At 36.8% G+C, this 20,384-nt stretch overlaps 1 protein-coding gene across 1 annotated transcript in view; it reads right to left on the bottom strand.

Annotated features, from left to right (window-relative positions):
* Positions 1–20,384, bottom strand: part of LOC120246219 — a gene marked incomplete at its 5' end in the record, with an annotated part of 228,496 nt that overhangs the window by 137,495 nt on the left and 70,617 nt on the right. Inside the window, 3 exons of the mRNA XM_039253656.1 lie at positions 1,516–1,640; positions 12,030–12,104; positions 12,197–12,279. Coding sequence (XP_039109587.1) covers positions 1,516–1,640; positions 12,030–12,104; positions 12,197–12,279 — 283 coding nt within the window. The remainder of the gene's footprint in view (positions 1–1,515; positions 1,641–12,029; positions 12,105–12,196; positions 12,280–20,384) is intronic.

Genomic DNA, 20,384 nt, shown 5'->3' with positions numbered 1-20,384 from the left:
TCATGCAGGGTGCTAAACCTTCAGAGATTCATCATGCAGCAACAGACAACCAAAACACATAAGCCCCCCCCCCCCACCCCAGCCTGGTAAAGGAACATAAGCCTAAAAGTATCTTTAAAATAATATGTCATGAGAAAACAACAGAGACATAATCTACATCAGTGATTAGATTGTGTTAGTAAATATTCTAGACTTTATGGGTCACAGTGCTTTTTGCCTCAACTACTCAATTCTGCCATTGTAAAGGAAAATGGTCAAAGACAATATGCACCCAAACTGATGTGTCTCGATTACAACTAGTTTTCTTTTCCTTTTCTTTTTTTCTTTTTTTTTTTTACAAAAAAAGATGGAGAACAGAATTTGGCCTTGGAGCTGTATTTGCCAATCCCTAGTCTAGACTTACAGTGTTTCTTGCGTATTACATTTTTTCCTAGAAGAAGTATGTATATTTCGCATCTTCTGGGCTCCTTGGTCCCTGCTCCTTCATGATGTTTCTGAAGCAGAGGCTTGCATCTCTTGATTCAGAGCATGAGTCACAAGTTAGCCTGGGGATCACACTTCCGCTGCTTCAAGAAAACGATGGTGAAAATGCTCCTTTGACTGAGCCAGCCAGGCACCCTGACTTTTAAATTCAACTAAGACCAGTGGAACTTACTAAAACTGTGACTGGATAAGCAAAATTTGAACTGATACTATGATTTCCTGATGGTGGGTCCAGGATGGGAGAGTAAAAGAACACTCTTTGGGAACTAAGTCATATGGTAGATAACTGCCCATTGGGAAAACCATTCAGGGCATGGATCTTGAGGTGGGGAAGGAAGCAGTAGTTTGGAATGGATGATTCTGAAAAGCTATTCAGTCTCTTCTTCTTTCCTAGATTACTCTCTGGGTCACATTGTCACTTTCTGTTGTTCCTTCCCCACCCTTGATGAATCCTGCCAATGCAAAGGTCTATCACATTACCACTAAGAAGCTCCACTGCTCATTCTTACATGTACTTTTAAAAATATTTATTCTATATATGTTTGCATAGACAGATAAATCTATATATACATCAACAGGTAAAGAGAACAATAACTATCATCTGCTTGAATCTTAAGTAAACTAAGGTTTATAGTACATGTCCACCCTGGCCACCCTCTCAATTCTGTCTCCAGATGCTACCCAAAACTAATCATCACCATTTCTCCACAGATTCCTCTCCTCAAGATTTGACTCAAACTTTTTCTAAGAACACCTCTCCATTCTCAAGCAAACTTGGCCATCAGCTTCTCCATTTGCACTTTGTGCCTTTTTTTTTAATAGCACTATCACATCACATTGATGTTTTTAAGCATCCATATATTTTATTGGACTATGAGCTTCCTCAATTCAGGGCACATATCATAGAGCCTGTAATAGGCATGCAATCAATATTTGTTGAATAAATGAATAAGAAAAGAATGGAATGAATAAAGACATCCTTAATTCAATGAATTTAAATTTGAAAATAGAAGGAGAGGGTAAGTTACTCACCAAACTGAAAATCTGTGTTGTTCCAGTTCCTCCAAGTAAGATACATCCTCTGAATAACCCTCAATTTCTCCGGCTCTCCAAGCAGCTGGTTTTTCCTTCATTGAGTGATCAATCAGTCTTTCTCTCTTATTCGTGAAATTAAAGAAATTTTTTAAAAAGTATTTTAGTAGATATCAAAGAGAAAGTTTACCTGGTTCAGTGACACTTTCCTCAGAATGATTTGTAGAATCACTGATCATATAGAAGCATAATTAGGGGCTCCTGGGTGGCTCAGTCGGTTAAGCATCTGACTTCGACTCAGGTCATGGTGTCATGGTTCGTGGGTTCGAGCCCCACATTGGGCTCTGTGCTGACAGCTCAGAGTCTGGAGCCTGCTTCGGGTTCTGTGTCTCCCTCTCTCTTTGCCCCTCCCCACTCATGCTCTGTTTCTGTCTTGATAATAAATAAACATTAAAAAAAATTTAAGAAACATAATTAGCCATGGTTTTTGCATTGAAATTATTATTTTACATTCCACATTCTCTCACCAAATCATCATGTCTCTACTGGCAGAGGCTGTCATGTTCATTTTTTGCATTATTTCACCTGCAACAGCCTTTACAAATGTGGTTGGAATATAAAAAAATAATAATAATAACCATGGTTATGGTATTTGTAATAGGTCAGGACTATTGGTTGCAAGTAAAGAAAATGCAGTTTAGACTAGCTTTCAGCAAAAAGGAATTTGAAGGAAAGTTGGAACAATCAGCTCATGGAAAAGGAAGGAAACAGCTGGATTTCAGGAATATGGGAACAAAAGAATCAAAGGCCACCGGGACCCTTTCTCCCTTTCTGATCTCTGCTTCAGGAGGCTACTTCATTCTAGCCTTACCACCAATAGTTTCTTAGTTCCATAGCTTATGACTCTCAAAAACATATTTAAATTCAGGACCGTACTGTGTCTGTGCAATTGATTTAGTAGAACTTCAGAGAATCGTGTGACCCATGATGACAGATCCAGCAAACAGACTGTCCTTTTGGAGAAACTGAGCCCCTCAGTTCAACCAAGCATTCTTAGGAGCCCCACCATCATGGGGAGTGACAGCTAATCTATGAGGGCTCTTCATTTCTTATTTGCCATTCAAAATAGTTTGACTTCCATTGGTGTATATATTGGGGTCTTTTGAAAGATTTTATTGCAAAATTCTGCAAATAAAAATTCATTTGAAAACCACTAGTCTATGGAAATGTAAGTAGGCATGACTTGCATTTATGACATAGTCCCATGAAAACTCTTCCTTCTTTTTTCTTTCGACTCTGCTCATATGTATTCAGTTGTCATTCATAAGAGGCCAACTACCTGAAATTCCCTGATATTAGTTCATACAAGTTTTAGCACAACTCTGTACTTAAAATATTTTGCAATTTCAAAATATTGCTTTGAATTCTGAGGTTGCAGTAACCAAGACAAACAGAATGAAACTCAGGTGAAGAAGACATGTCAGCAAATCTCTAATGAGCTCAACAAGGCTACTTATTTTAATACAAAATTGGCTGGTTTGATCATCTTAAGAACAAAATCCAGTAATGACAGCTATCAGCGTAAAGGACTGGTTATTCCTGCCAGGTCACTATCCTGCACAGACAGCGGACTGAAACACAAGCCAGATCTTCAGGTGAAAAATGGCCTATTTGCTTAGCGTGGAACTTCAGCTTGAGGGATAAGCTTCAGGTTTCCCACATATAGAAACTAAGGAGGCACTCCCAGGGAAAATAAGCATGGAGAGACAGTACCCTTGCCCGCCTTCGTGGCCTCACTATATCTTAATTAAGATTTCCCAAACGAGTTATATAGTTTTCTGAGACCCTGATTTTTTGCAACTGTTGCCCAGGGCACACATCCAGATCAGGAGATCTGTGGCCCCACAGGACTATACATACTTGCATATTTTAAAAGAGTCCATCTAGAAACAATGAAGAGCAATGCCAAGCTTGAAGAAAAAGGGCAATCACCTACATCAAGGCACTCCTTCAAGACTGAGAGAGGTAGCTGTTTTACTTAATACATAGATACAAACAGAGAATCAAGCCAAAAGAGAAAACAGAGAAATGTGTTTCAAACAAAAGAACAAGACAAAACCTCAGAAAAAGACCTTAATGACACAGAGAGAAGTAATTCATCTGATAAAGAATTCAAAGTAATAGTCATAAAGATGCTCACTGAACTCTGGAGAAGAACAGATGAATACAGTGAGTACTTCAATGAAGAGAGGAAACAAGAAAGTAACAAACAAAACTCAGAGCTGAACTGGAAAATATATTTAACAGCAGACTGGATGAAGTAAAAGAACGGACCAAAGAGCTGGAAGAGAAAGCATTTGAACTCACCCAGATGGAGCAGCAAAAAGAAAAGAATTTTTTTTAATGGGGATAATTAAGGGACCTCTGGGACAACATGAAGCAGGTCCCAGAATGAGAAGAGAGAAAGAAAGGGGCAGCAAACTTAAGTAAAGAAATAATAGCTGAAAATTTGCCTAACCTAGGGAGGGTTATAGACATCCAGATCCAGGAATCCAGAAATTTCCAAATGAAATGGACCCAAAGAGAGCCACACCAAGACACATTATAATTAAAATATCCAAAGTTAAAGATAAAGAGAGAACCTTAAAAGCAGCAAGAGAAAAACAAATTGTTATTTACAAGGGTAACTCCACAAAGCTATCAGATTATTTCTCAGCAAAACCTTTGCAAACTTAGAAGGCAGGACATGAGATATTCAAAGTGCTCAAAAGAAAACAAAACTAAACCAAACAAACCTGCAACCAAGAATACTTTACCTAACAAGGTTATCATTCAGATTTGAAGAAGAGATAAAGAGTTTTTCAGATAACCAAAAGGTAAAGTACTTTATTGCCACTAAACAGGCCTTGCAAGAAGTGTTAAAGGGATTTCTTTAAGCTGAAAAGACATAGCACTACTTAGAATAAGAAAGTATATGACAGTAAAAATATCACTGGAAAAGGTAAATATATAGTAAAGGAAGGAGATTAATTATTTATAAGGCTACTAAGATTAAAGCTGAAAGTAGTAAAATTAACTAAAACTACAATTAGTTTAAAAATATATAAAATGGGGCACCTGGGTGGCTCCATCAGGTAAGCGTCCAACTTCAGCTCAGGTCATGATCTCACGGGTTCGTGGGTTCGAGCCCCGCATCGGGCTCTGTGCTGACTGCCAGCTCAGAGCCTGGATCCTGTTTTAGATTCTGTATCTCCCTCTCTCTCTGACCCTCCCCTGCCCACGCTGTCTCTCTCTCTCTCTCTCTCTCTCTCTCTCAGAAATAAATAAAACATTAATATATATACATAATAAAAGTATATTAAAAGTGACAACAAAAATACGAAACGTTGGGAGGTGGCCAGTAAAAATATAGAGTTTGGGAATGTGTTCAAATTTAAGCTGCTAACAACAAAAATTGACTATTACATACTTAGGGTGTTATATGTGAATCTCATGGTAACAACAAAGTAAAAACTTACAGTAAATACACAAAAGACAGGAACAAAAGAATCTAAACATAATACTAAGGAAAATTATCAAACAACAAGGAAAATGAGAAAAAGAAGAAAGGAACAGAGAGGAATTACAAAGACATCCGGAAAATAATGAGCAAAATGACAGTAAATACATACCTGTCAAAATTTACTTTAAATGCAAATGGACTAACTTTTCTAGAATGGCTGATGGGGTGATGAGAGAGAGAGAGACAGACAGAGGAGAGAGAGAGATCAACACGCTGCTCATACAGTATGAATTATAAGACACGATGAAAGAAATTTAAAATAACACATATCGAAAGTTATTCCATGCTCATGGATTGGAAGAATTAGTATTGTTAAAATGTCCATACTATCCAAAACAATTTGTGGATTCAGTGAAAACTCTATTAATATTCTAATGACATTTTTCACACAAGTAGAACAAATAATTATAAAATTTATCCACAACCACAAAAAACCCCAGAGAACCAAAACAATTTGGAGAAAGAAGAACAAAACCAGAGATATCACACTCTCTCATTTCAAACTATACTACAAAACTATAGTAATTAAAACAGTACGGTATTTCCTTAACAACAGACAGAGATCAATAGAACAAAATAACCCAGAAATAAAACCACCCATAGGTGGTCATTTAATTTTGGAAACAAGAATATGCAATGAGAAAAGAATGATCTCTTTAATAAATGGTTGTGTGAAAACTGAAGAGCTACATGAAAAAGGTCAAAATTGGTCCACTTTCTTACACCATGCAAAAATTAACTCAAAATGGATGAAAGACTTGAATGTCAGACCTAAAAGCATAAAACTCCCAGAAGAAAACATAGGTGGTAAGTTCCTTGACAGTGCTCTTAGCATTTTTTTTTCTTTTTGGATCTGACTCCAAAGGCAAGGGAAAAAGAAGCAACATAAGAAAATGACACCATATCAAACTAAAAATGTTTCTGCACAGAGAAGGAAACAATCAACAAAATGAAAAAGCAACCTACTAAATGGGAGAAGATATTTGTAAATTATATATCTGATAAGAGGTTAACATCCTAAGTATTAGAAGAATTTTTATAACTCAAAAACAACAACAAAAGTTCAATTAAAAGATGGGGAGTAGATCTGAATAGATGTTTTTCAAAAGAAAACATATAAATGGCCAAGAGATACAGGAAAAGATGCTCAACATCACCCATCATTAGGGAAATGCATCACGAGGAGATATTACCACACATCTGTCAGAATGACTATTATCCAAAAAAAAAAAAAAAAAAAAAAATTCAAGAAACAAAAATTCTTGGCAGGATGTGAAGGAAACCCCTCATTCATTCATTGTTGGTGGGAATGTAAACTGTTTCAGCCACTATACAAAACAATATAAAGCTTCCTCAAAGAATTAGAAATAAAGCCATCTTGGAGTGCCTGGGTGGCCCAGTCGGTTGGGTGACTGATTGTTGATTTTGGCTCAGGTCATGATCTCACAGTTCATGGGTTCAAGCCTATGTGCTGCCAGCACAGAACTGACTTGGGATTCATTCTCTCACCCTCTCTTTGCCCCTCCCCTGCTCTCTCTCTCTCTCTCAAAAATAAATAAACTTTAAAAGTAAAAATAAAAATAGAGCTATCATATAATCCACCAATTGCACTACTATCTGAAGAAAACAAAACACTCTTTTGAAAAGATATATTTACCCCTATGTTTGCTGTGGGATTATTTACAATAGGGAAGAGATGGAAGCAACCTAAGTGTCCATCAATGGATGAATCAATAAAGAAGATGTGGTGCATAAATGTATAAAATGGAATATTACTCAGCCATAAAAGGAATGAAATCATCGTCACTGACAACAACATGATGGATCCCTCTGGTATTATGTTCAGTAAAATAAGTCAGACAGAGAGAGACAAATACTGCGTTGGTCTCACTTATATGTTGAATCCGATAAAACAAAGCAAACAAAACAAAACTCAGACTCATACATACAGAGAACAGAGTGTTGGTTGCCAGTGGGGCGGTGGTGGAGGGGGGTGAGCGGGGTACTAAAATAAGTGAAGGGATTAAAAAGTACAAACTTCCAGGTATAAAAATAAGTCATAGGCATGTAATGTACACCACGAGAAACATAGTCAATAATGTATCAGTTTTGTATGGTGACAGATAGTGACTAGACTTGTTATGGCAGCCATTTAACAATATACACAAATGTCAAATCACTATGTTGTACACCTGATACTTATTATAATATACTGTGGCAATTATATCTCAACAAATTTTTTAAAAAGGAGAAATAAATCCCCTGAAAATCAGTCAATCACAACGGTCCTCTTCATCTTTCTCAGCCTTTGTAATTCCTATGTCAGTAACAGTATTTTTTTAAATGTGTATTTATTTATTTTGAGAGAGAGATGGAGAGACAAAATACCAGACAGGCTCCATGCCTTGATGCAAGGTTCAGTCTCAGAACCCCAAGATCATGACCTAACCCAAAATTAAAAGTCAGATACTGAACTGACTGAGCCACCCAGGCACCCTTGGATTTCTTTTAAAGAAGATCTAAGTTGGCAAGGGGGCTGGATGGCTCAGGCAGTTAAGCCATCCCACTCTTGATCTCAGCTCAGGTCTTGATCTCAGAGTCATGAGTTCAAGCTCAGCATTGGGCTCTGCCCTGGTGGTGGAGCCTACTTAAAACAAAGAAACAAATCTAAGTTAATGTTCTAAAAATTCCTTCAAATCGGTATTTTAGAAGACATAAAGTTGTGGGAATTAGTTTATGTCCAAAGAAATGAGCCCCAAAAGGAGCAAAAACACAAAGAAATGAGAGTTTAATCCAATAAGGAGGTAAGTATATGCAGAGAAGTCCCTAAGTAAGTACCAGCATGTGTGAGCCTACTTACATGATGAAGCAGAACAACTCACCAACCACAGATTTATATCTTGAATCTATACCTGAGAAATAATGCTTTAACTAGGATATCCTCAACATTGAAAAGACAGAAAATAGATCCCGTGTGTACCCTGAAACCAAAGAATATCATCACTTAAAAAAAAAAAAAAAAAAAAACTTCCAACAGCGATGTGTTTAGTAAGATGAATATCTATACTTTAAGGCATCATAAGATATCAGTGATGCAAATTTGTTTTGGAACATCACATATTATGTATTTTGTGTATGGCCACCCATGCCCTATTCCATCACAGAAATCAACAGCAAATATTGAGACAAAGATTGCTGAAATTCAGAATATGATTTTCAAGTTCAAGAACTAAATATTTGGTTTGTGGGGATTGCCACTCAAATTCAACATTGTTTAGGAAGCGATGAATGTTCATTCTTCCAAACACATCACAAAATGATGAGTGTTTTAAAGAATTTTGAAAAAGTCAAGGGCTGAGTGTAGTGCAAATGGTCGATGAGTGATGGTCAAGAAGACACACATTCAAGTCTTCTCACCTCTTTGAAACAGATTATTTAGAGTTCGTGAGTTTACATTTTTTAATCTGAAAAACAGGGACAATATCCGTCCTACAAAGAGCACAGGATTCTTGTGACATAATAGCCATAAAATTCTTCTGGGAGTGGGGAGGAGAGCCCTTAAAATGTTTTACATTATTAAGGATGTAAGTAGCATCTGGCACAATGCACTACATAGCACAGGTGATCAGTGGAACGCTTCTCATCCTTTTGCATTTATTATTGCATTTCTATGAAGCAGTTAAGTAGAAAATATTGTAGGAAAATTTATGTTAAATCTCAGAGTTGTCCAGCTCATGACGTGACAAGCTCATTAAGTTGCGTTACTGAATAGGAAGCAAAGCCCAGGGTCACTATCTTGTTCAGAGGTTTTACCCCTTAGCCATAATTCCATCCATGCCCCAATCAGCTAGCAGGGAAGCGTGGCCATGATGGAGCCCAAGAGGGAGTTAAGTCTTTGTGTAGAGAAAGAGAGCTTGTAGCTCTCAGCCCAGTGGCACCGGTGCATTGGAAAGGCATTACAGCTCGAGGACAATTAAGCTCCACTTAGCGGTAGCTTTTTTCCCCCTAAACTCTTTACAGGGTCTTTGTGCCTGACTCCAGGGAGCACTCCCATCTGGCCAGATGAAGAGCAAGGGGATTGTTTCATCAAAAGAGACAGCCTTAGAAAGAGGAAATAGTGAATAAAAGGCTGAATCCTGAGGATTACAAAATGCTTTTGAACTGCCCTGGGAAGATCAGAAGTGAGCAGTGGTGGATGCTTTAATGCCTGCCCATGAGGTGCACCATTTTATTTTTTTTTTAAGAAGGCAGTGGAGGAAGGTTTGGGGTGGAGGTACTCTGCTAAGAGGCTTGTGTTAATAAGATCACAGAATCACAGGTCAGAGATAACAACAACAAACACCAGGTGTGTCTGAAATATCAAAGCAAATAAATATGACATCATGTTCAACTCTGTCCTTGCTGTTATTATCATCCAAAAAAAAAAAAATTATAGCTCCAAATTAAACCTGCCTAAATCCTAGGGCCATCCATCAAGAATATTCTTTCCTCTTCCTTTAATTCATATATGATATGTGTACCAGAGAGTTTCTCAAGACAGGCTTTCCATTAGCAATGAGGAGGGAGAAATAATGTATCCCTGGGTGGGTAGAATTTACCCAGGGAAAACTCTAAGTTGAGTAACCAATCACCTACCTTCTGCCCCTCTGGAGGACAACTAACATTTCTAGCCACTTGAGACCACAAATTCTGATTGTTTTCTGGGCACGTGGTATTTGGAAAACTGACGTTTCCCACGTGGAATTGAACATGAACCTCACTGGCCCACAGCCACCCTGTAAATTGCCTAGGTTAGATCTTTAATGTCAACAGAAGATCTAAATTGATCTCTAATAACCAGGCCAAGATGAGAAAAAAAGGAAAAGGCTTAAGTTGGGGTAGGTTTAGATTTAGGTTCAGTAGGGGGTATAATCTCCCTTGTCCACAGGACTGGGTCACGTGTTTCTGGGTGTCCAGTGTGTATCTGGCTCTGTCATTTCACAGCACTAACTTCATTGACACATATTCCTGACATGAACAAGTCCCTTCCTGAAGCAATTCGGTTAAGACACCTTCCCAAAGTGACTGACCCCCAAGGAAGAGCATAATATCCCAAACAATTGACTCACAAATTTTGGAATATAGCATTAAAAATAAAATGAAAAAGAATTTCTTAATTGAACACATAAACTCAGAAAACATACAGAAGAATTTCAGGTTTTCTGGATGTCGTATTCTTTCTCACCTTATCTATTTCACCGTTTCTTCAAATCCCAAAGTTTAAATTCAACAATTAGCATGAAAATTCACAAAAATACTTAAAAGACTAATATTTGATCCACAATATTCTCGAAGGCTCATAGGCATCTCCATTTTTTTTTTTTTTAGTTTTCCAAAGAGTGTACATAAAAGTACATAATAGTACTTAATATGTAATATGTGTAAAAGGACATGAACTTTTTCCCTTCCTAGGAAGTTGTCCTTTGTTTCTTCTTTTATTCTAGCCTTTAAATGAAGGGATAAGACCCCAGAAGTAGAACATGTATATCTGGCTGAAAGGAGAAAGAATTTCACAATTTTTCTGAAGTATTATACCATGACGGATACAAATATGGATTCCAGAAACAGACAGTCTGGATTCAAAGCTATGCACTTATAAGCAATGTTATTTTGGTTAATTCACTCCATCTCCCATACCTTATTTGTCTCACCTATAAAACAGGGAAAATGATGATAATAGTGGTATCTATCCCATTAGTTTGTTGTGAGAACAAGATGAGTCCTCCCATCCAGAGGACTGAGAACATTTCCTGGAACCTAGTAATTTCCAAGCACTCAGTAAATACTTGAGTTCAAATGTCATCATTGCAAATTTCACTAAACTTTTGATTCCTAAGCTTACTTTTAAAATATAGACTGTGATATAAATAATAGCAATGGTTGGGGTGCCTAGGTGGCTCAGTTGGTTGACAGTGTGACTCTTGATTTCCACTCATGTTAGGATCCCAAGCTCATGGGATCAAGCCCCACATCTGACTCATTGGGCCCTGCACTGGGTGTGGAGCCTGCTTAAAATTTTCTCTCTCTCCCTTTGCCCTTCTCCTCGGATTGTGCGCTCTCTCTCTCTCTCTCTCTCCTAAATATAATTTAGGGGTGCCTGGGTGGCTCAGTCAGTTAAACGTCCAACTCTTGATTTCAGCTCAGGTCATGATCTCACAGTTCTTGAATTTGAGCCCCGAATCAAGCTCTGCACTGACGGTACTAAGGTTTCTTGGAATTCTCTCTCTCTGTCCCTTCCCACTATCTCTCTCTCTCTCTCTTTCAAATAAATAAACTTAAAAAAATAAACAAGTAAAAAATAAAATGAAATTAAAAAAACAATAGCAGTTGTGAATGTTGTGGTATTCATCTAGACATTAAAAAGTTAGTCATTTATTTGATTAGATGGTGGTCCACTATTTAGAAATAAAAACTGACTTTAAAATCAGTCTTGAGAATAAGGCAGAAGGTTGATTCTATAGACCTATATCTATTTTGTCAGGAAAGTGGAAAATTAAGATGATGCAAGTAATTCATATGGGAAAGGGCAGGGTGGGAGCACAATCTTTTCATTTCAATTTTCTAGCCAGGCCAAATTGTCTGAATACTTAAAGCCCAAAGTCACTTGCTCTATGTAGATATGGATTTTGAAAATGGCTAATTATCTAAAAACTGTATCCAGTGGTGCTGGTAAAATTCACTTAATCAACATTAGAAAGGCCAGGCTGTGTAATTTACATAAATGTATCAAGACAGTTTCTGGACAGACTTCATGGCAGCCTTGATCATGCCAAATAAAACACAGTACAATCAGCACATTTTCTAATCACCCTGCCAGAGCTGGAAAGAGTCTTGTAGACTGATTAATTTAACTAAAGTCTTCAACAGCTTAAAGAAGTCTGATTCGGATGTAATAAAAATTTATTGGCATTACTGATTTCACAAACGTCAGCTGCTTTAGCATGTCCCACACTTCAAAACCTGCTTTGAAGACCAAATTACTTTCTACCTGTAAATATATTTTAAGAAATCATAGTTAATAATCAGGGGCTGCTGTTTTCATGGTCTTTCTAAAGCCAACATCTATGGCTTTCATCTTACCTTATTGTGTAATTCATGGTCTTCTTTTAAAAGATTGAGATCACAGTCCATAGGGCAGGGACCAGTTTTATTAGAAATGCTTCCTAGGATTAAAAACAAAAGGTGGAAAAATGTATTACAGATTTCCACTTCAGAGGATATGTAAGCTTATACCACTGTAATCTAAGAATTTATGTAAAGCCCGACAAATGAGAAAAAAATAACAAACTGTAGAGGCTCTAAGATGTTCTATCCTCCGAATTTTAATTCAGTCAATGTATGAACTTCAAGTAGAACTCTAACAGTGGCCACCCCAGGGGGATGCAATTTACAAGCAGCAGCTGTGTCTGATCTGCTTTCCAACCCATATCCGGGTAGGATTCTCCATTATCAGCTACTTTTTCTGGGAACGAGTTTTCAAAGAAACTCCTCTGCACCTCATACCAATGTTCCAATATAAAACCTTGAGACTAGAAAGTCCTATTCTCTGTCTGTACCCAAGGATTTGCTGCCCGAGCTACATTTTTCGTATCATGCATGACTTATTTTATACTGGATTTCTCAACCTCAACACTATTGACATTTTTGGACTGGATAATTCTTTGTGATGGGAGCTGCCCCGTGTTTTGTAAACTGTGTAGCAGCATTTCTGGCCTCTACCTACTAGATGCCAGCAGTACCCTCCACCCCTCCCCAACTTGGGGCAACCAAAAATGTCTCCAGGCACTGACGATATCTCCAGGGCCACATCACTAGTTGAGAACTACTTACAGCTCCAGACCAATAACTCTTTGCAAACAAAACAACAACAACTCTCTGTAGACAATGTGCCTTGTTCATCTTGTTTCTTCTGTAGTGTCTAACACAGGGCCTGAAATAGAGTGCTTTGGATACTGTTTCTTAAATTACCAATCGATCCCATAATGTTGACCCAACATCTTTTATTTAAAAAGTATACACATATCATCTACCATAAGCAGCCAAAGTTTTGCTGCTTGTCCTCTTCTTCCCCTCCAGGGATTAAATATTCTCATCCCCTAGCCCTTTGGCATTGTCATGGTGGACATTTTTTAAAGGAGATTTCCATACTGTCAAAATTTTAGGATGTCATCTCCATGCCTGGGTGCTTTAGAAAACTTACTTCTCCCTAAAGATGACCCAGCCAGCCTCTTCTTCCCAATCAAAGTCGTTGAGGCTCATGTATTTTGAGCAGCAAGGTTTTATTGTATTTTCTGACTCTGCTCCCAGTACACTATGCTAAACTAAAGGCATATACCAGAAAATGTCCTTCTCCAGGGAGAGTTAAACAGTTAAGTGCCCCTCGTGTCAGAAGCCTGGCACATTAGTCTATTGGGATGAGAGTCATGTAAACCTTTAAAACAGCTTCCTTTCTTTGAGGCTAAAACAGAATTCATTGATAGTGTGGTTGATATGGTCAAAATCAAGATAAGAGAGAAGGGAAGGAAGTGGAATTACAGTTTAAATATATTATTATTTTATTTATTAATTATTTTTTATTTGAAGGGGGAGGGAGAGAGAGAGAGACAGAGAGAGAGAGAGAGAGAGAGAGAATCTTAAGCAGGCTCCACACTCAGTGTGGAGCCCAACACAGGGCTGAGTCCCACAACCCTGAGATCATGATCTGAGCTGAAATGGAGGATCAGACCCTCAAATGACTGAGCCACCCACATGTCCCAAATATATCATTATTTTAAAAGGCTTATAATTAAAATCCCCAGTGCATAATTGGTGGGTGAAATAAAAAATATGAAAAAACAGAATTAATTTTTAGTGTTTTTGAAGAGCTTCATAAAAAATTATGTTGTTTACTACACACACACACACACACACACACACACACACACACCAAACTGTTACCGACTTGGAAAATTGAGACTCAGATCAAAGAACTTGGACAAATCAGAAAGCTAACTAGTAAAAATTCTGAAATTTAAGTCCAGTTCTATTTGTCCTCAAAGCTGACACATTTAACTCTTCTTTCACATCTTGTGTGAGAACCGTACTCCATTTTCTACCAATACACATTTGTAAACATTGAATATATTCATTTTTTATTGCTGCTAGAATACATTCCCACCAATTTAGTGACTTAATATTCATCTATTAGCTTATGTATTTTGCAGGTCAGAAATCTGGGCATAGCATGGCCCAACTGGATCCACTTCTTCAAGTCTTACCAGGTCAAAATCAATGTATCGGTCAGGGATGCCATTGTCATCTGGGTCCTGGGATCCTGGTGTAGCCTTGCTCATTGCTGGCAGAAGTCATTTCCTTCTCATGCTTTCCTCACAGTCCCGTTTGAACCAACAACCACGGGATGCATCCTGACTGTTTGAATGTCTCCAGTTTCTCCTTTTGCTTCCTCTTCTGTTGACCAGCCTGAGAAAGCTCTATCTTTTAAGGGCTCATGTAATTCCATAAGGTCCACGCAGGTCATCTCCCTCCTGATGATCAGCTTCTGGGGATGAGTCTTTGGACATCTTTGGGAAACCATCTTAAAAATTCTGCCTACCAGGAACAATTTCTGACTTAATGGAATTTTTATTGCTGTATGTTAAAATGTAGTAATACTGTGCATGTCCAGGTAATAAAGTCCCTACCAAAGAGATCATCTTCTAAAGGTCTTAATTAAGCATTTTCTTTGTTCTTATGTAAAATGTTCTTTGCTTTAAAACCTACCTTCCTATTTATAAAAGTGTGTATAGTAAATTCATATACATTACTTCATGTAATTATATACCTTATGTAACAAATATACATTTCATAAATATGTACTTAATATAATTTTTATCAGATTAGGATCATACTGTATTTGCCATTCCCATCCTTTTTTATACTTACATTCTTTCTTTTTATTAAATATTCCTCAAAGTCTGATTTTTAATCACTCCTCAGTAGTATATCATTTGTTCTTACTTAATCAGCCCTTGGTTGTATATTTACATCATATTGAACAAATTTCACAAAAAATCTTAACACTTATCTGTGCTTCTTTTCACAGATGAGTATCTAAGATCAGAATACTAAATCAAACACAGCATACACAGTAAGAACTATCAATATTCAAACTGCAGCCAGCAGTGTATAAGAGTCTCCAATTTACCCACATGCTTGTCAAAACTGACTCGCACCATATTTTTCAGTTTTGCCTACTTGGTTGACAAAATTATAACATTGCATTGTTATTTTTATTTTCAATCTCGTAATTTTTTTAAAAAGTGACCATTTGTATGTTTGCTGAGCATGTATGCTTTTTATGTTGTAAGTTTGCCATTTCCCCATTTTTTTTCAGTTGGAATATTTAACATTTTCTTTAGGATTTTTAACTTTCCATATCCTCTTCATCTTTGCCCAGCACACTGTTTCAAATATTTTTTCTGCTCACAGTTTGTCTTCTAATTTCTTTGACAGGTGTGTGTGTGTGTGTGTGTGTGTGTGTGTGTGTGTGTGTGTGTAAGATGTGGTTTTCAATCTTACATAACCGTGAGTATCAATGTTTTTGCTCTATTGTTTCTCTTTTTGCAAATAAGCTTACATGTTTTTCCACACTATATAGTCAAAGGAAGTGCAGAGAAACAAACCATAAGTAAATAAGGACCTCACAGGCCTCTGGCACAATTGTCTTTCCCCACTGCCATTCAGGTAAGGAACCATGAGACCAGCGAGTCTTCCTAACTCCCCAGAGTTAGACATGCAAACAAACCAAACGTCATTTCTCCCAAAGGACTCCTTCCCCTTATTTCCTATTTCTTTTCACCACTTCGCTAAGCCACCCAGGCTCAAAACCTCCTCCATGAGTTTTCCTTCCCTACTGTGACTCACAGCTAATCATTTGCCACTTTCTCTTCTACCTTGTTAAGAAGACTTTAGAGCCATTCCTTTCCTCTTTTCAACCATAAACCCAACTTCAACCTTCATCACTTTCCCAAATGCAAATGTGTAAGCAATTGATAGACAGACAGATATACAGATAAGTGACCTTTAACCGAAACAGAATTATGCCATATACTGTTTTTTCTCTCCTCATATAGTAAGAAATCATGGTCATCTCTGTGAGTCATAAAATACACATCTCACTATATTTACTTAAAATGAATGTTTCCCCTTGACCCTCCTTCCTATCTTCTAACCACGTTTCCCTAACATCTTTCCATTCCACCTGCACCACATAACACGTTTTACCCTCTCATGTTCATTTAACCAGATATATACGTGCACACACATCTGTGAACACAGGGACAACACATTGATAGAGATAATTTTCACTGTCACACAAAAAGGAGATTATACATTGTATATACTTGCCTATAGCCTTTCTTAAGAGAATCTGATGAAATTCCCTTCAAGTCAATTATTGCAGTTCTAATTTATTATCGAAGAGTTGGACGCCCAACCGACTGAGCTGTCCAGGTGCCTTTATATTTATATTCTCATCAAAAAGAATGCTACAATAAAATCCATTACTAGGCTATTATTGCTGTGGATGGGTTTCCAGGAAGATTGCTGGGTCAAGTTCTCATATTTTAAATGCTAACAGATGTTGTCGGATTACTTTCTAAAAGCTTGCATATGTATTTATATATGTAAATCTATAAACATATATATTTCCATAAGAAATTTCTAAGAAAATCTATTTTTCCAAATCCTTGCCACCAGTGGATCACCTATTATTAGTTTATAATATTATTTGATTATGATCAGAGACAGTGGCCTCTATTATTGTATTTCATATATGTCTGTCATATATATAAAACCTAACGAGGTTAGGTTACATTTTATATTCAGCTGTTATGTTATTTGACACATATAAATTGTGTCATATTATATCCTCTTCATAAATTATACGTTTTATCATTATAAAACGTTCTTTTACTGTTTAGACCTGTTTAAACCTCAAATGTCAGCTTTCCTAATGTGGACATTGCTTCCTGGGACAGGTTTGTTTTGATTTTCTGGTATCAGTTCATCCATAGGTATTCAACATTTCTTTATCACTACGTTCTGCATGTTTATTCTAAGTGCTGTGCAGTTGGGGCTTTCTTTCTAACTCAGTTTGACAGGATCTTTTACTGGGGGGAATTATCATATTATCAATATATTACGTTTTATTTTATTTCTTATTTTGCTTTTCTACTCCCCCCTTTCCTTTTCTTTGTGCTGCTGATTAGCATGAGATGATATTCATTTCTCTTGGTATTTCCTTCCTTAAGGTAAGTTTTCTGCTGTGCTACTCTATCCAATTATGATTACTTTCTCCATAGGATAGACATATGCAAAAGGGTCAAAGTTAGAAGTATACCACACAGTGTCTGGTTCTAATAAAGAAGTGGTTAAAAAAAAAAAAAGGCACAAAGTGAGAGACCCTTGGCAGAGGGAAAGATATGGAAATGTATGTCTAAAGAAAGCATAAAAGCCTCCCATGAAAGAAGAGGACATCTTTTAAAAACCTAACAACTTCTGCCATTTGACAACACCAGAAAAATAAGCTCTTCTCTGCCTTCTAGCTCTGTCCTGCTCCTGGTTAGATCCTAAAGGAATCAATAACCATGGTTCGCAAGCTGTTGAGAAGGGGTTGGGTTGGAGCATAATACTTAAAAATAGAAAAGGATATACCCAAGTTCCACCCTTACTTTTCAGTATTTAGGGCCAGTCTGAAGTAAAATGTAGACTGGGTGAAGCCTTTCAAAGATGTTGAAAGAATTGTTTTTAATTACTGGCCCAACTAGGCACATGAACCAGTGATTTCAGACTGGGGGCAGGGGTGCTAATAAGATCAAAGGAGGAAGTCTGGATCACCACAGACTCCCTCCCTACAGGTACCCACCTCATACTCTAACTCCACCTGCTATGTTTGTGGTAGAAGGCAAGGTCAAGGACCCCCTTATTCCCTGAACATGTTAACACTTGAATCAGATGATGATGTTACCAGCAACTTTGCAACCACGCACTCTGTATTTTCCCTGGCTAAATCCTGAATAGCTGAATCCAGTGTTGTTATTTTAAAAGTCAAAGTGCTGAGGGATCATTTATACACAATAAAATGTACATATTCAAATTTAATAAGTTTTGACAAACATATGCACCATTAACTCCCACCACAAGTAAAATATAAAGCATTTACCATCACCTCCCCTCCAAATTCTCACATATCCTTTGCAGGTGATCCTTCCATTCCCAACATACACACACACACACACACATTCACTTGCACACTCCTGGTGACCACTTATCTGATTTCTACCATTATAGGTTAGAATTCTGTTATAAAATTTCACACATATGGAATGATACAGTATTTACTCTTTTGTCTCTAATTTCTTCTACCCAGAACAATATTTTGATATCCGTCACCTTTTTTATTACTGAGTAATAATCCTTCTTATGATTGTCCTGCAATTTATTTATCCATTCATCTACTAATAGGTATTTGGATGTTTCCGTTTTGACTGTTGCTACCAGAGTTTTTATGAACATTCATGTTGACATCTCTTTGTGGACATGTTTTCATCTTAATTTGGTAACAGGAGTGGAATCACTGGGTCTTTCATAAGTGTTTATTTCATTTAACAAAAAACTGCCAGCTTTCCAAAATGGTTGTACCATTTTATACTCATACCAGCAATGTATGAAAGTTTCCTCCAAGTCACCGTTAACACTTGGTAGTTTGTTTTTTTAATTTTGACATATTAGTAATCATGAAGTGGTAACACATGGTTTTAATTTGTTTCCCAATGACTAAAAATGTTAGGTGTCATCTATAAACTAACTGGAAATTTCATATATCCTTTTGTGAAATTTCTAAGTACATTTTTTTAAGTAAGTTACTTTTCTTCTTATTAGTGAATTATAAAAGTTCTCTATATAGTCTGGATACAAACCATTTTTTAGATACATGTACTGCAATTGGTTTCTCCCAGTGTGTAACTTGCCTTTTATTTTTCCTAATAACAACTTGACTAGGAAAAGTCTAATTTTCTTGAAACTCAATGGATCATGTATTTTTCTTTTGCAGTAAGTAATTTCTTCTCCTGTCTAAGAAAACTGCCAGAATTATAAAGATTTCTCCTGTGTTTTCTTCTAGAAGTTTTGTTGCACTGGCTATGACCTTTAGGATATAAAGTGATGAGATTAGGCATCCTTGCCTCGTTCCTGATTTTACAAAAGGAAATATTTAATCATTCTCCATTAAGTCCGAGAAATATATACTGTATTATTTAAATCTTTTGAATTATATTAAGATCTAATTTATTATCCATCATATGATATATAATGCAGACATTCTGTGTTTCTCTGAAAATAAGGTGTATTTTGCTGTTTTTAGGTAAAGCGTTTTGTAAATATCAATGTAATTAGTCTGGTTTGTGGTGTCATTCAGATCTCATATATCCTTCCTGATTTCTTTTTCATCTCTTTGCATCTTTGAGCATCTTTGCATCTTTTCGTGTACCTGCTGACCATCCATAGATCTTCCTTGGAAAAGGTCTATTCAGATCCTCTGCCCATTTCTTAGTCAGATTGTATTATTTTTTTGCAAATGAGTTGTATAAGTTTATTTAAACATTTCGGATATATTCCCCTATCAACTATATGGTTTGCAAATATTTTCTCCCATTTGGTGGATTGTCTTCATTTCATTTCATTTCCGCTGCTGTGCAGAAGCTTTTAGCTTAATGTAATCCCACTTGTTTGTTTTTGTTTTATTTGTTTGGTTGCTTTGCTTTCATTTGCTTTTGGTACCAAATCCAAAAACCATCAAGACTAAGATCAAACAGTTCACCTCCTGTATATGCTTTGAGAAGTTTTATGGTTTCAGGACATTCCAAGACTGTTTAATCTCTGTCATTCAGCATACATTTAGGATTGTTATATCTTCCTGGTAAATTGTCCCTTTTATATTCGTCTCCAAGTCTTCTCTCAGATTTCTCATATGAGATATTAATGGGGCCATACCAGCTTTCTTATGCATAGCATTTCCATGGTTTATATTTTTCTGTCCTTTCATATTCAAATTAAACTTCTGTCTTCAAATGTACAGGGCATCTCTCAGAGACCACATACAGTAGAGTCTTGCTTTTTCATTTAGATTGACAGTCCCAGCTTTTTAATTTAATTATTTAGTCTTGAAATTTTATGCCATTATTCATATGGTTGAGTTTGTCTACCATCTTGCTATTCATTTTTTTTTTTT

This window comes from Hyaena hyaena, unplaced genomic scaffold (assembly GCF_003009895.1).
Source record: "Hyaena hyaena isolate Hyena2069 unplaced genomic scaffold, ASM300989v1 scaffold_455, whole genome shotgun sequence".
Lineage (NCBI taxonomy): Eukaryota > Metazoa > Chordata > Mammalia > Carnivora > Hyaenidae > Hyaena > Hyaena hyaena.
The sequence above is the reverse complement of the archived record's forward strand: the minus strand, read 5'-3'. Positions and strand labels throughout refer to the sequence as shown.